General features: G+C 30.5%; 1 protein-coding gene across 2 annotated transcripts; it reads right to left on the bottom strand.

Annotated features, from left to right (window-relative positions):
• Positions 1–8,653: 8,653 nt before the first annotated feature.
• On the bottom strand, positions 8,654–14,893 carry LOC113378484. Of its 2 annotated transcripts, none has more exons than XM_026619020.1 (2): positions 14,811–14,893; positions 8,654–9,012 (listed from the first exon to the last, which is right to left on the bottom strand). In XM_026619020.1, the coding sequence occupies exons 1-2, from the start codon at positions 14,866–14,868 to the stop codon at positions 8,786–8,788; spliced, it is 285 nt and encodes a 94-aa protein (XP_026474805.1). In that variant the 5' UTR covers positions 14,869–14,893; the 3' UTR covers positions 8,654–8,785. The 2 variants fall into 2 exon arrangements, with proteins under 2 accessions (XP_026474805.1, XP_026474804.1); XM_026619019.1 differs by lacking the exon at positions 14,811–14,893 and adding an exon at positions 10,777–10,980.
• Between the last annotated feature and the right edge of the window lie 1,062 nt (positions 14,894–15,955).

The raw sequence follows: 15,955 nt of genomic DNA on the forward strand, positions 1-15,955 counted from the left end.
TTCATGAACTAATTGGACTACACCGTCGGTCATAATGCGCCCGCGAGATAAGTAAATCAAGACACTGTGTTTTTGAAAAAAAAAAGAAGCTATGAAAAATGTCATATACTCTCTCCTATAAAGAACGCGACCAACGAAATCACTCAACAAAGAATGCATATGAACATGTTAACATAAAAGGCTCATGTAACGCAATACTTTTCAAGATCGGGCGATAAACACACAAATTGGTCCTTTGTGGCTGGAACTCCAGCGAGTCGATACATAAAGCCGAAAAGACCTTGCCTAATTTACCGAAAGCCTAATGGCAAAGCAACGAAGTAAGTTTTCTACCCACATTGTCAAATTTGTGATTTAATGTCCAAGATTAGATCTGATTACGAGCACGCAATAAGCAACTTACCGACAACTGGTAAAGGACAAGTGTCCTTAGCATAAAACCGGAAAAAAAGTCACTTCTTGACAACATTTTCAACAGACAAAAAAATGATTTATATCCTACAACATAATTTCATAGCACTATATCAGACGATAAGAAGTCTTGTCAAATTATGCATATTGCTTAGATGATGCAAAGTCAAATAATTTGCTTTATTTGTCATTGAATGACAAACTCAAGAAAAATAATCAAAAAATTAATAACCAGTCCAAAGTAGTATTTGTGTATTAGACTCATTACATTTTAAAACATTTCACTTGTTTTTTGTACTTTTCGATTCATTTACTCTGCAAAGTCTATCGAGAAACGTTAAATCTAACAAATCGAATTATTAAAAAATTAATTTAGTTTTAGTATACCCTGTTTATATTCCAACCCATTTCTAATCACTCACACTATATGCAAATTCAAGATATAACAATGTATATATATATATATATATATATATATATATACTCGTGTATATATATATATATACAGGGTGTTCCCGAAACGGGATGATAATATTAACCGTAACTGTCCTCAACAAAAAATCTCACGTTCTTCGGAAATTATGAGCTTTTAAATACAACCAAGAGCTTTGGTAAAATTATGACCATTTTTTGGTAATTGTGGTTAATTTTGTTCATTTAATCTTTGGAACCGTAACTCTGAATAACATTTCTAAGACTACAACAAAAAATAATAGCACAATTGCCCAAAGATTTCAAGAATTGTTTAACTATGATTTTGAATTTTTTAAAATCGGTTAACTTTTAGAGGCCCTCTTAAAAAATGTCTTAAATGTGTGTTGATAAGTTGCATAAAAAATTGACGCATTTAATCAGGATTGTAAAATGCTAAAATACTTGGTAATTTCATAATAAAAAAATCGAATAAATATTAAAAACGTTGAGTTCTGGGACACCCTGTATATATATGGGTGTCTGTATGTGTGTATATATTTCATTAGTTGAACAATGATTGAATATTGCTGACTCGCAAAGAAATAGCGCAATTTACCATTCATTAACTTTTAAATTAAAAAAACATATTTCACTTGCAAAATCGTGATGATTGAATCTTATAGCAATATACCATTTAAATGTTTTGTGAAATCGTGCATACTTATATATAGGAAAGACAAGAATAAGATTCGACTGCAATGATGATACAATAGTTTTTTTTTGTAGTGTACATTGTAGCATTTTGACATTTATTATTTGGTGTGCATTGTAGCATTTTGACAGTATTTCAAAATGCAATTGCAAATTAGATGGCATATATATCTGCATGCTTCGGACAGTTATGGGTAAAATTTAAAACGATATATTATATAGAAGACAATTATACATATAACTATCAAAGTACTGCAAAATATAATAACATTTTATTGATACCTGATTATTTTTATTTGTTTGTATTCATTATGGATTATTATAAAAATCCTGATTGTAAAAATAGTTATATTTTTGTTAATTATTATTCTCATTGGTATATTATGTTTTTTATTATTTATTTTATTTTGTGTGTGTGTGAGTGTATGTACAAATGTGCGGATACAATTTGTCGCCGTCGACTTTGAGAGCACGGATCAACCGATTATAATGATTTAAAAAACATTTCGACTTCAACTTATGGATAGACGTGCTGATTTTTTGACAAAGGCAGATCCAGCCGTTTAAAGATACAAGGCAAAATGTGCAAAAAATGGCAATTCAGTTTTTAAAAGAGCGGAGCGACCGATTTGAATGATTGATTCAGAAAGTATTTGACTTGTATTAACAAAATAAAGAATTATTTAAACTTTTGCGAAGGCAGATCAAGCGGTTTCGGAGATCCCATATAATGGGTTAAAAGTGATCATAAGACATATGCACAATTTTCAGTATCAGATATTTTCTCGAGTTTTTAATAAAAAGTACAATTTTTGTTTACATTTCTATGGGTTTTAAAGTGCTTTTGGAAAATAATAGCTACATTATTCAGTCAATGCAAAATACAGTGTGCATTTTTTACAGAGATTACACAGTAAATAACCTTGATTTGGTATTTGGACAGAAATATTCATCAACAAAGTTGGAATAATTATTTATTTAATTTATCTATCGTAAAGTTGATTTTTTCAACTTAATTTTCTAATTTTATTTCTTACACCTTTTCGATGACAAAGATTCAGTTGGTCCTTTTTGCCCCACCCAGATGTAAGCTTTAATATAAGTAATTTAAAATTAACTGCTGAATCTAACTTGAAATTAACAATACATATTATAAAACAATTCAAAAACGTATACTTAGAAATTATATTAAGTTCTTGTATTATATTTAGTTAACTAAACAACAGCGCTCACGACTACAAAAACACACAACGAAAGAAAATACTTTCGTTATGGATTTTCAAACATGGCCGTTTTTCTCCCGATAGCAACGTCGTAAGAATCAAGGTCATGGTTGGTTATACTTCTTTTCCCCCCCTACTTTCAAATATTGTTGTTAAAAATTTTTTAACGCTACTGGTTTTTGAGATATCGGTGATACATATTAGGAAACAATTAAATAACGTATACTTAAAAATATATATAAAGATTTCGTAAACTAAACAACAGTGCTCACGACCACAAAAACTAACAACGAAAGAAAATACTATTGTTATAGATTTTCATACATTGCCGTTTTTTCCCTATAGCAACGTAGTACGAATCAAGGTGATGGCTGGTTATACATATTTTTCCCTCTACTTTCAAATATTGTTGTTAATTTTTTTTTTAACGCTACTGGTTTTTTAGATATCGGTGGTGGACCTTTACAACCGCGGACCTTTAAGCCCCATTCTGCCCTATATCAATTAACATTTTATAACAATTAATGTCCAAAACAATTACCTAATTAATATTTCAAATAAACGATGATTGGAATCAATGAACTAATCAATGAGCAGTCGTAAATAAAACGCAAACCGCATTAGACGCATATTTGAAATTCTTCTCAAAACAGTTAAATAATTATTGAGCAAACAATAAGTGTCAATATAATCGTCAATCGGCATAGTTAACCCTTTCGGTATTTATCGTTGTGTGCGCTGCTCGGACTCTATTCACATTGACGTTGTGACGTGTATGTATAGCTGAACTGTTTGCCGAGTCGGACACGGTATCTCCCGCCGCCTCAAGGAAGCCTGACACGCCGGACCACCCAAGACGATTCACCGACATCTCCGCGCACCGAGCACCGAACTCGCACACACGCACGGGGCTCACATCGCGGATAGGGGAGACTAGGACACGACATATCAGAGACTCGGCGAAATCGGTACGCATCGGTTTCATACGAGATGGTCAATTCAGTTTTGTGATAATAATTCGGTTTTAAGCGAACTTATTTTTATTAATACCACGCAACAGACGGCAATTAAAGATATATTTATTGTTAAGACTAATTTAAAGACTGAGCGATAGCTTGGCAAAAAATCCTGTTCTTATGTTCTGTATGCACCCCAGAGCTAACAACAAATATGGTGAGATCCCAACACTGGTACCAAATGTTGTGGATTCGCCGTTGCCAACAATTATGTTGCGTCACACCAACAATGTCAACATTTAAATTTAGGTTCTCTTGCTGCTAACATTTAAAGCCTTTACCACTGTCGAAAATATTTAAATAAACATTCGAAGATGTTTATTAACTTTATTTATTTCATTATTCGGTTACACTTGATTACAACTTAATACACAATTAATATATTGAGGTGAAGACTGATGTGGAGTGATTGAAAAATGAATTAAGAATGAACAATGATTTTATCATCCTCAAGCCTTTATAACCTTCTCAAGATGACGTAATCATTTTCTAGAAATGTTCGTTAGATATGAGTCAGTTTATTTATTTGAGACGCAAAACCTTACAAAAACCGTTACTCTGACTTGCACGTGCGTCTTATCTCTGCATACAATGTAAGCAAGGCTGTGAGTCACACTAACTGCGTTGTTCATATTTGACTGTTATATAGTAATTTATAATATTATTTATAATTATTACAAAGGGTGGATACCACTACAGTTCATTAACAAAATTTTTACTTTAAAGCACTTTGTCACTAAACCTATTATTCGTATTTGTTTCTCATATTTTATAGCAGTGAGGACCTTACGTTCTAGGGACCGTCCATTAATGACGTGAGGCCTAAAAGGGGGGACGGGTTTAATAAAAAAATACGAAATGTCACGTATAGAAAGGGGGTTTTAGTTAGATATCATGAGTATTTATTTTTTAACTAAATTTTAAAAAGAAAAACAAAAAAAAATCATAAATTTCACATTTTTTGTAGGTAAATACACTTAATATCAAGTGGAGATCGGGGTAGTCTTAAATATCATCAATGAGGAGAGAGGGATCCATAAATCCTTAAAAATCGATCACGTCTTTCATAGACATCCGCCCAATTAGCAGTTAGACTGAGACTTTTCTTTACGACGGTTGATCCATCAATCCATTTGATTTTTTTATTAATAAAATTTATCGAACAGGTATGACTTAAGATTCGATTCAATGCAGCATTGCTCGAATAAGGCTGTTTTAACTTTGAAACATATTTAAGGAATATATTTTCAAGTAAAAATTGATATAGTTTCTATTCGATATTGGGATTGTCCGTGACGGTAATTGATCTAGCACTCCGCCTTGTTGGGGACCCATGCGCTAACCACTCCGTTACCCTCCAATCACTCAAAATTGCCCTTTACAAAACTTTACCACGGCCAGATTGAAAAGAAAGTATCTTCTGCATTAATCACCAAATTCAATAGATAAGACCTTTGGCTAATTACTGACAATGGTCAGATAATTTGTATTTTTCTAACATCTTCAGTTCTATACCAAATGTTTTAATTGTTGTCCGTTTCGGGACAGTATTAAAAATTATTATTTAATAAGAAAGCATTGCAAAATATCTCAAGTTTATCAATCAATAAATTTTACCTTCAAGTAGTTTAGTACTAAACTTATTATTCGAAAATGTAGAAGATTTGATTTCAAATCACACTTGATTGTTATCCATGAAAATATGGGTCAATATACATCGCCTATCCCAGGTTTTCCCCATATTCCGTATCTCGGTACTAGCCCATTGATGTGTTGGTACAACTTCGACAGACGGATAGACGGACACCGCGGACACTGCTGTGCGTTCTGCCGTGTGTTCGCATAATCGATGTTCGAGCTTAATACGCCGCGTATGGACGCTTTAGCCGCGGTCGATATACTTCAGAAAAATCGGCGAGAGTATTTAACAAACGCTTTTGAAATTTTTATCGTCTTTCCTTAGCGTTCCATTTCGTCTCGGTCCTTCGAAGAGCGCGGTCCAGAGCGAGACGCTGATGCCGCGGTGCGTTTTTTTACGGCGTTTTCTTACCGCGGCGCTTTCTCGTTTTTCCAAACAGACGCGGCGTTTAATTGTTTTGCTCATTATGATAACTCCAAGTTGAACCGTGGCCGCGACGCCGAGATGAGTTTTCTGCATATTATAACATAGCGAAAGTCATTAAGCCGTGTAATTCACGCGCCACATGTGGTGGCCCAGACGCAGCTCGTGTTTATCACGTCGGTCGCATTTCTCCGTTTAACGCACGCTACTCGGTTCCAGCCGAACCTACTCCACTTCCAGCCTAATTTAAGTGTTTGACACGCTACTTTTTTTTATATATTGTGGAAATAAAAAAGTGAACGACAAGTTCTTTATTTATAAACAGTTCAAGATCTCATATGACATCTTAACAAATGGTATCTCCGGTCTTATATTTAATGCCACACAGCAAACGCGCCAAAAATTAAGAAACTTTCAAAAAATATGTTTGATTAAACATTGATAATATGATACTCTAGTATTAGTATTAGCATAGCAATATTAACTTCCAAAAAAATAGTTTGTTTTCCCCAAAAATAACCGTTTCGTCAATACAAGCAAAAGCAAAATCATTCAATTCAGATACCTCGTTTTCTCAAAATTGTCATTTTTTGCACATTTAGCTTCGCATCCCTGAAACGACTGGACCTATCTTTTCCAAAATAATCACCACTTTTCTTCATCAATACTAATTGCATGTTTTTCTGAATCATTCAAATCGGATGCTCCGTACTCTCAATAGCTCGATTTCTATTTTTCGCACTCTTTGCCTCGTATCTCCGAAATAGCAAGACTAATTTTTCCCAAAAGCTAATCAGCACGTCTCCTTATCAATAGGAATCGAATGTGTTTTGAATAATTCACATCGGTTGACCGGTGCTCCCAAAAACGTCCACCAAAAATTGTGTCTATATATACATACATACTACATACACACATATCCAATTTTTCTAAGATATGCTAAAATGTTTAGAAACTTCTGAAACCTAAAGATACGACAAAATTCTCATTTTCGATTTTTGGCTGTTTACTATAACTCACCCTACGGAAAAATGATCAAGAATAATGTCACATTCGTGTGGACTACGGACAATATACATTTTTTTTAAGAACATTTTTTTTTATATTCTTGAATATAGTAAACAATCGGAATTTGGAATGAGCGTAATTCATACTGATAAGAATTGTATAAAGAAGAAAAAATTCTACAAAAAATTCAAGTAAATGAGACTGGTAGAAGTTGAGAAATCGTGGGTATCGTGTCGAAAAATACAGCTTCGAAAAAAACGCTTTTAAAGTTTCTCGGAGGAAGGAAACAGATGAGGATTATGGTGGTCAACCAGATCCAAGAAAATAATCTAAATTTTGAAAAATCCTGTTGTACCCATATTATTGAATTATTAAACTTTGAAAATACCAAAAATCGATTTCTCAATTATTCTAGACATGAATACTCCCTTAAATATTGGATATATCAAATTTACAGCATCACAATGCCTGTGGTTAACAATTAATGTATAAGCGCAAGCGGAATAAGGGATTGAAGATGTCCGCGTACTAATAATAATTGGTTTGACAGCCACTTAATATAACATTTTATGTGTGTTTAAATTATGCCAGTTATATCACATTTACGATGCCCTAAGTATAGCAACGAGTGCAAAATCGTCTCACGTTTTCTGCTTAGAAAAGCAGAGTACTCTAAAACGAATGAGATTTGAAGCGCGGCGTGAACACCGCGCAAACTCCAATGCTCGCCGCGTAGCTATAATAAAATATTGAAATGCGCACTCATGAACTTAGAAACAATTCAACAGCATTCCGAGAATTTTTCTCTCAAAGATCTCACGGATACGTCACAGTTTCATTTTTACTCTGATACACGAGTTCTCTATAATATTTGTTTTGACGCTTCACAATAGCATAAAAGCCCACGTAATACTTGGTAATTTTTTTTCTCCGTCACTATTGCTATTTTAGTACAAACTAGTGGTGCATGGCATCGTGCCTTAAAGCAAATTTCTTGATCTCCCCGCACCGTTATTTAAAAAATTTAAAAGTTTTAAAAAAAACTTGATTCCTAAAAATTTTGAAATTTTTGAAAAAAAGATTATTTGAATTTTTAGAGATTTTAGAAAATTTTGAGAACCGAACCCAACCATACAATTGAAAATATCGAGAACATTCGCTTGAACTATATAATTGAACTTCAAACGTTTTAAATCTTAGTACGGAACTCATAGAAATGGAAAACAATAATATCTGATAATTTGATGTGCATATGTCTAATGATCATTTTTGACCGCCAAAATTTATTTTTATATACTCTTTTCTCTGTTCCTGACCTTCCCAAAAATTCAATCAATTTATTTCATCACTATAAGTGATATGTTTTTTGAATCATTCAAATCGTGCTCATTATTCTCTGAATAAAAACATTTTCTGCACTTTTTTGCCCCGTATCTTCGAAACGGCTGAAACTGCCTTTACAAAAAACTAATCAGAACGTCTACCCGTCAATAAGAGCCGAATGTTTTTTAAATCATTCAAATCGGTAGATCCGTGCTCTCGAAATCGTCGACGAAAAATAGTATTCGCACATTCGCACATGCATACGTCATACATCCTTTTTCTAAGGTGCCAATATGTTCAGAAATCCTTGGAACGTAAAGATATGCAAAAATTTTAATTTTCGATTTTTTTGCGATTACTATGACTTACCCTTACTGGAACTTAATAAAATTACAAGTATAAATAAAAGCCCAATTTACGTTTTTATCTACTAGAAGTAGTATTTTTATAGTTACTAGTCATGGTTACAACTGTATTTATGCGGTGCAGATTTTGTAAATGTTATGCTGGGAAAACAAAAAATAGAATGACTGACAATTTTAAATGTAGACGTGAATAAACTGATTTGAACATAAAAAAGTAACAAATGCCTTAAAATTAGTGATTAATAAATTATTTCAATATGGTCGATTTGCCCGTCTAACTTGAACTCTGTTATCTGGTCTAATGCGATGTCTCATAATACTGGTGTTCACGGCATGAACTATATGCCAGGGTATTTCTGGTTCCGGAATTTCTTCACCCAGGATATTTCGTCTCATGGCTCGCAGGTTGTGCCAATTTCCATCACCGCCCTGGAGTAGTATTTGCCGAGACACCTCGATGTTAACGACGTCATCATCGACTTCATATTCACATGAAAAGTTTTTATCAGTTAAAATATAAATTGTAGAGTGCAAAAGGTAAATAATCAAAGGCACGTTTATTCCAACAAGATTTTTTTTTAATTTGCATATAATGTTTAATACTAAATGATCAATAAATTTGATATTATGTGAAAAAATATATCTAATATTTAGGCATTTGTTTTCGATATATAAATGAATGCTGAATAAAACAGAGTTAAAAAAATAGACATTTGTTTTCGATATATTTAAAATATTGAATAAGATTTTAATTATACAGTAGAAACTTGTTTATCCGAACCGCAGTTATACGGATTTGCGATTATCCGTACTACCAACCGCGACTGATTTATATGTATTTACATACCTACAATTCGAATTTTTGCATTATTAATACTGTTGTTTAGAATATGTATGTAAAGTAATCTAAGGAAATATGCATGTACAAACATAAGAAAGTGTTTATTTCTTAATAAACATTGATTTTCGTTGATATTTTTAATAAATACACAACATTATTCTTTATATATTCGATTAACCGGATTTTTGATTATTCGAATGTCTATGGACAACAATTAGACCGGTTAATCGAGTTTCTACTGTAATTCAATACCTTTTGATATAAAGTGTATTTACAATTACGAGGTAAGGATACTATTTTTTTTATAAAATTGTACAGAAGCATCATTTGACACAATTTAAATATTTAGAATCATTTCAATATATTATTAAAATATTAAGGATTTACGAATACGACATATAAAAACGATTTTCACTGTGTCAGTCATATGTGTCTGACGCTAAAAGTACCACATGAGTCACCTCAGACACGTATTTCATGGTGTCAGTCATATGTGTCTGATACTAAAAATACAACATAAGCTTTGTCGGACATATATGTCTGACACGTCAATCAGATATGTCTGACGCAAACGATACATTTGCCAAAAGCTAGGCCTATCAGGAACAAAACCTGAAAATTTTTTGGCTGACATATAAGACTGACACGGCTTATCGAGAGAAAAAAAAATAATATAGAGGCATATCAGTCATATATGAGTGACACAAAAAATAGTGTTTATCCAAGAATTTTGTCAAAAAAATTTTTTTTTGATACATACATTTTTGTTCGATGCATTGTTAACCAAATTATCTAATAAAGTTATCATGGACCATATGCAAAATTTTCGATAATATTGTGTTAATAAAACAAAATACAAATATCAAAAAGTTTGGTACATTTCTACAGTCCCTATACCAGCGGTTTCCAACCTGTGAAGCGCGCCCGCTCAGGGGAGCGCCAGACTGTTCTAAGAGGAACGCGTACATCTGTTTCCAGAATGTTTGGAAATAACCCAACATTTTTAAAATGATATTAAAAAAATATATAGAGTTTTTATGCATACTTTTAGATAATATTGCATATTAATTTGTAGTCTGATAATAGCAGTTGAGTATTAATAATTTTTTTTTAAATTAAGGGGGGCGCAACATTTTTTTTTTGTTGGAGCAGGAGGGAGCGCAGTGCAAAAAAGGTTGGAAACGTTTGCCTACACGTTTATTTCACGTTTTGCATTCAAAATAAACGTATAAAAATGTACTTATAATCTCAATAGGCCTTTAATCAAATCCCTGAAAATATACTCGTAACAGAATGACAATAACTTAATGAAAAAACCTAACCTCTAAAAATAAAATAGTTCCAATAGTTATTAAGTAATATAAGTGAAAGCTATAAAATAAAATAGAAAATTCATACTTACAATCCTCCTCATCAGCATTGTAGCGTTGAACAAGTTTCCATATGTGGAAAATGAACCATAATGTAAGCCGATAGAAGATATCCACAAACATACATAGAATTCCAATAAATAAAACGCAACTTACTTGCTCGGAAGTCATATTTTATTTATGGAATTACTAATTTTCAAAATTTAAAATGACATACTTAAAAACACGAGTAAAAATTAGACAGACATTTTCAGATGTTGGAAAAATAAAATTTTGGCTGACCCGAAATGCTAATGATGATTACTCATTTGTTACAGATTGGTACCTTTAATTTGGACCAATCAAAACAGTCCAGACTTGCGCAGAAGTGTTCTGCGCATGTTTGAATTAGTGGGGTGGAAAAAATTATAAACAAATACATATATACAAGGCAATTCGATAATATGTTAATATCGAACTTTTCTATTGAAGTGTCGACAGGACTACTACGTGAAATATTGGTTTGGTTTTAGTATTACCAGATTTATAGCATTTTGGTACTCTAATATGGGCGATATATAAAATCTGTGATATGGCAATATTAAAATAATTACCGGAAAACTTATTTGAATGCAACTATATTTAAATAATAATTATTGTTTTTTATTAATAAATTTAGGAATATAATGATCAATACAAGCGTTTTGTACCACCTATTGTCAACGGGTAAATTATTAGCAGGTATTTAAATAATATATATTTATAAATATAGAAAATTTTTTTGCTAAAATGTTGTGTTTTACATATTAATCGAAATATTTTTTTATTCATTTATTATTATACAGCAATCAGAACAGTAATTATATTCTATAAGCTGCTATGCCAAAGTATTTAAAATAAAAAAAGAATAAATTGATAAGAATAAAGATAATATAAAAATAGTAATTATTAATAATAATAACAGATAATAATAATAAGATCAATAAATCTGAAACAATTCATTGATCACTGGAGAAAACGAAAATATTGGTAGCAGTGATTTTGTTGAAGAACAAAAAAAATTTTCAATGGTGTTGGTAAATAGATCTTAGACCACTATCACAAATTATGGATTGTTGAAAAATAACCAAATTTTGAATTTGAAATTTGTGCTCAAAAAGAGGGCGAGATGTTATAGATGCTTTATTTATTTATCAAAAAAATGAAAATAAAACTGAAACTTCATTAGAAGACTTTCTGAAAAAAAAATTGCAAAAAAGACGTTGACCTAACCCCTATTTACGTTTGTAGATTTGCAGAATTTACTGAATGTTCTGATTGAATTAGACTTTTATTTGTTAGATCTTGCACCACTATGACTAATTGTGGACCAATTTGCTGAAAAATATCCCAATTTTGGCATGAGTTTAAAAGCAGGACGAGGTGCTATAGATGCCTTATTCATTTATCAAAAAATTAAAAGTAAAACAGAATTTTCATTAGATGCCTTTTTGAAAAAAATGGAAAAAAGAAGCAAACGTTTGTAAAAATAAGGGTTACGTCACTACGACTAAAATTATGTACCAAATTGCTGAAAATTATCCAAATTTTGATGAAAGTTCAAGAGCAGGTGTTATAGATTCTTCGTCCACTTATCAATAATTTAGCCCAAAAGAAGGAACCTTCATCAGATGTGTTTTGATTTTTTTTATTCATTTTATAACAGAATTTACTGAGTGATCTGGTTTAATTAGACTTTTATTTGATTTTATGAAAAATATTAGTTGATATAAAATGATTTTTATTTTTATTAGAAATAAATATTAGGATTTAATTTTTCTTAAAAATATACAGTTTTTAGATTTAGTACATAGCCAATTTTTTATCCATCTTTCCTGAACCCCATTAATTATATATTAACATAGTCTCGTTTGGCACTGTTTTTCCTTTTCTTCACAACTTATTTATACAATCAATATGCATGGGATAAATAACTGTAAAATCATATAACAACTAGTCTGCCACTATTTCACAATAAAAATAATAAGTGTTATCAATTTTTAGAAAACAATGTCGTATAGGTAACTACCTCTGCCAACGGTGATGCTCTGGGCTTCTGGCGTCAACGTCAAAGACAAAGACGTTATTCTAAATAACTATACTATACAAAGAACAGACTACATAAAAATTATTTCGTGACATAAATCTGCTTCAATACCAGTTTATGTATCAAACGATTTAGATATAAACATATTTATATATAGATTTAAACATATTGCCGATTTCGATTCAGAAACAAGAAAGTCGACCTCATATCATATGAGACGGCAGATTGTCATTAGTCGATCATTATCTCCGACAATTATTAAATCAAGCATTGACAATGTAATTATCAGTATAATTTATGTATTATTTTGCAATCATGTTATGTTCCAGGCTATGATGTCCCGAGCTGTTTAATAGAAAATTAACATAATATTGAATAATAAGTTAATTGTAAATATACTAGTTTTATTAACAAGGCGTTTAGTTAAGTTATAAGATTAATATACTCAAGTTTTTCTGGATAGCAAATATTACTTTTACTTGAATTTTTCTGAACCAAAAATCTCCAAAATTTATTTATTTAATCATCTATAAATATTTTCTTAGTTTAGGGGACATGAAGTGTCCCCTACTTCAACTATTAAAAAAAACTTATTTTTTATATATTTATACACTTTTTTAATTATTTGGAAATTGAAATATTCGATTTTAAACATTTTTAGCTTTGATTTTTTTTATTAAATTAAACACTTTTTTTTTATTAAACTTCACTAAAAGTTTTTTTTCTTATGTGTGTGTCATCGTTAATCATTGTTAATCTTGTTTAATAAATTCATACAATAACTAGTGGTGCACGGCATCATGCTTTAAGGCAAATTTCTGGAACCGCTAAACGCATTTTTTTACTTTTTTCAGTCGATCTCCAAAGACCTGCCTTCCCAAAAATTTTATCAGTTCTTCATTTTGTCAGTATAGGTGAAATTCTTTTTGCTTTGTTTTTTCATAAACTGATTTAGCATTTTTGGCACTTTTTGTCTCTTATCTTAAAAAAGGCTAGACCTGCCTTTGCCACAAACTAACTAGCACGTCTCCTTATCAATAGGAATCGAACGTTTTTTGAATAAATTAAATCGGTTGAACCGTGTTCCCCAAATCGTCGACGTAAATTTGTATCGGAACACACACACGCATACATCATTTTTTCTTAAGATATTCAAAATGTTCAGAAATCTTTAAAACGTAAGAATATTTAACAAAACTTACCCTACGAAAAGTTAAAAAATTGTGAAAATCATATAATTTTTTTTCTTTTCTTGAATTTAATGATTTTGGAATCTTTTTGATATTTGGGTTTCTAAACAATTTTTTTTCAAGATTATCATCTGAGTGTATAATTCAGTTTTAGTGAGAAAACAAAAGTACGTTTTACACTAATTATATTAATAAAAACTAATAAATAAATAGATCAAACATATAACACACTTTTAATTTCTACCATCAAACTTTGTCAATTAATATAAATGTAATTTTTAATATTATTATTATTATTATTATGACCGTTACGTCATTCGGCGACAATTTACATAGAACTGTATTTTAAATTTTATATTGATTCAAATTCTCGTTAGATTTGGCTATAAAGTAAAATTTGCAACTGCTAATTTCGAAAATAATATATTATTTTATATTTGGAAGGTCAAATTTTGGCTCACATACAAAGGTTTCTGACTTCGATCACCAAGAAAACATAAAATTAGCAAATCGGATTTTTTGTCGAAAACAAGATCTCCCTTGGGAAAAGAAAATAACAAAATTAAAGTAATTGAAGTAAATTATGTATTATGGTCGCGAAAACAAATTTTGCAAATCGGATTTTCTGACTAAAACCTCCTTCGGGAAGTTATCATTAATAAAATTAAAGTAATTATGGTAAATATGTGTGTTACATTATAAACATAAACATTCAGACAATTATTCAATTTTACGAGGTTTATTCTTATTATGGTTATTTATGTTTATTCTTATTATGGTTTATGATTAAAAATTAAGTATGCAAACTTACCAATACGAACTATTTCACGTACACTAGTTGTTATATTCTTGTAACAACCAAATAACATATAAAACACTTTGTATTATGGTAACTACTAATATATATATATATATAAGTTGTTACATCACACAATGTGCCTTCATTCACACAAATAAACATTTTGCTTTCTATTCACAGAGAACAAACACACTGCTAGAATTCAGAACTGCAACTGAACGATTTACTATTGCAAAAATAAAAAAATTAAATGAAATAACAAATTTAGACATTAGATGGAGCAAATTTTATTTACATAAATATGTTTTAATATTACATTCACTTGCGATGATATTTTTATATGTGAACAGTCAATTTGAAATTGAAAATTCTCACGAATTTTCATCACCGTAGAATTCTAATTCTAATAATAATCCTATATACAAATTTTAAGATTTAATATAAATAAGATTAATTTTACATATCTCTTAGGATACTTTATTGTTTCAAATTAAATAATAAATTTTTGAATTCATTAATGAGAGATTAATGAAAAATAAATGTGTGGTAAAGTGATCTCAATTATTTCTGGAATGCGTTATAAATTTTTCAAAGACCACATTTAACTACTTCGACTATTTATAACATGAAAACGTATATATACAAGGAGCGACACTACGTACTATATCAGAAACTAATAAAATTGAAATATTTTGATACCAGGCCCGAACTGGGAAAATAATTATGAAATATTTAAAATATTTTTTATGAAGTCCATATTTTATTATTTTCAAATTCACATTGAAATTCCACATTAGCCTCGTCGATGTGATATTTTGTCATCAGTTTGTATGGAAAAATTTGATAATGTTATTTACAAATATATTTTTGGATTTTATTAGCTTCTAAGACGATTGTGTCCCTCAACATCACTGTACATAACAATATACAAACTATAATAAATATATATGACGTTGGTTTCCGTCATTTTCACAAAAATTAACAAAGAAGTTTTCATCTTTTATGGCTCAGTTAGCTTTTGGCAACAAATAAATTAAATACTTTTCAAAATTGTATTAATAATTGACTATGAAATAATTACATTTTGAATTTTTCGGTAATTTTTTTTTTTTCGTTCAAGATATTTATTTGGATCATCGTCACATTAAATAAGAAAT

The sequence above is a fragment of the Ctenocephalides felis genome, unplaced genomic scaffold, assembly GCF_003426905.1.
Source record: "Ctenocephalides felis isolate EL2017-DRISC unplaced genomic scaffold, ASM342690v1 CF-g0.4_SCAFFOLD_01886, whole genome shotgun sequence".
In the NCBI taxonomy this organism is placed as follows: Eukaryota; Metazoa; Arthropoda; class Insecta; order Siphonaptera; family Pulicidae; genus Ctenocephalides; species Ctenocephalides felis.

What these genes read in the sequence shown, in the direction of transcription:
- LOC113378484 (XM_026619019.1), bottom strand. Translation starts at nt 10,915, where the DNA reads ATGACTTCCGAGCAAGTAAGTTGCGTTTTATTTATTGGAATTCTATGT. An exon ending in CAATGCTGATGAGGAGGATT is followed by an intron (nt 9,013 to 10,776) that starts GTAAGTATGAAT and finishes GTGAATATGAAG; the next exon opens with TCGATGATGACGTCGTTAAC.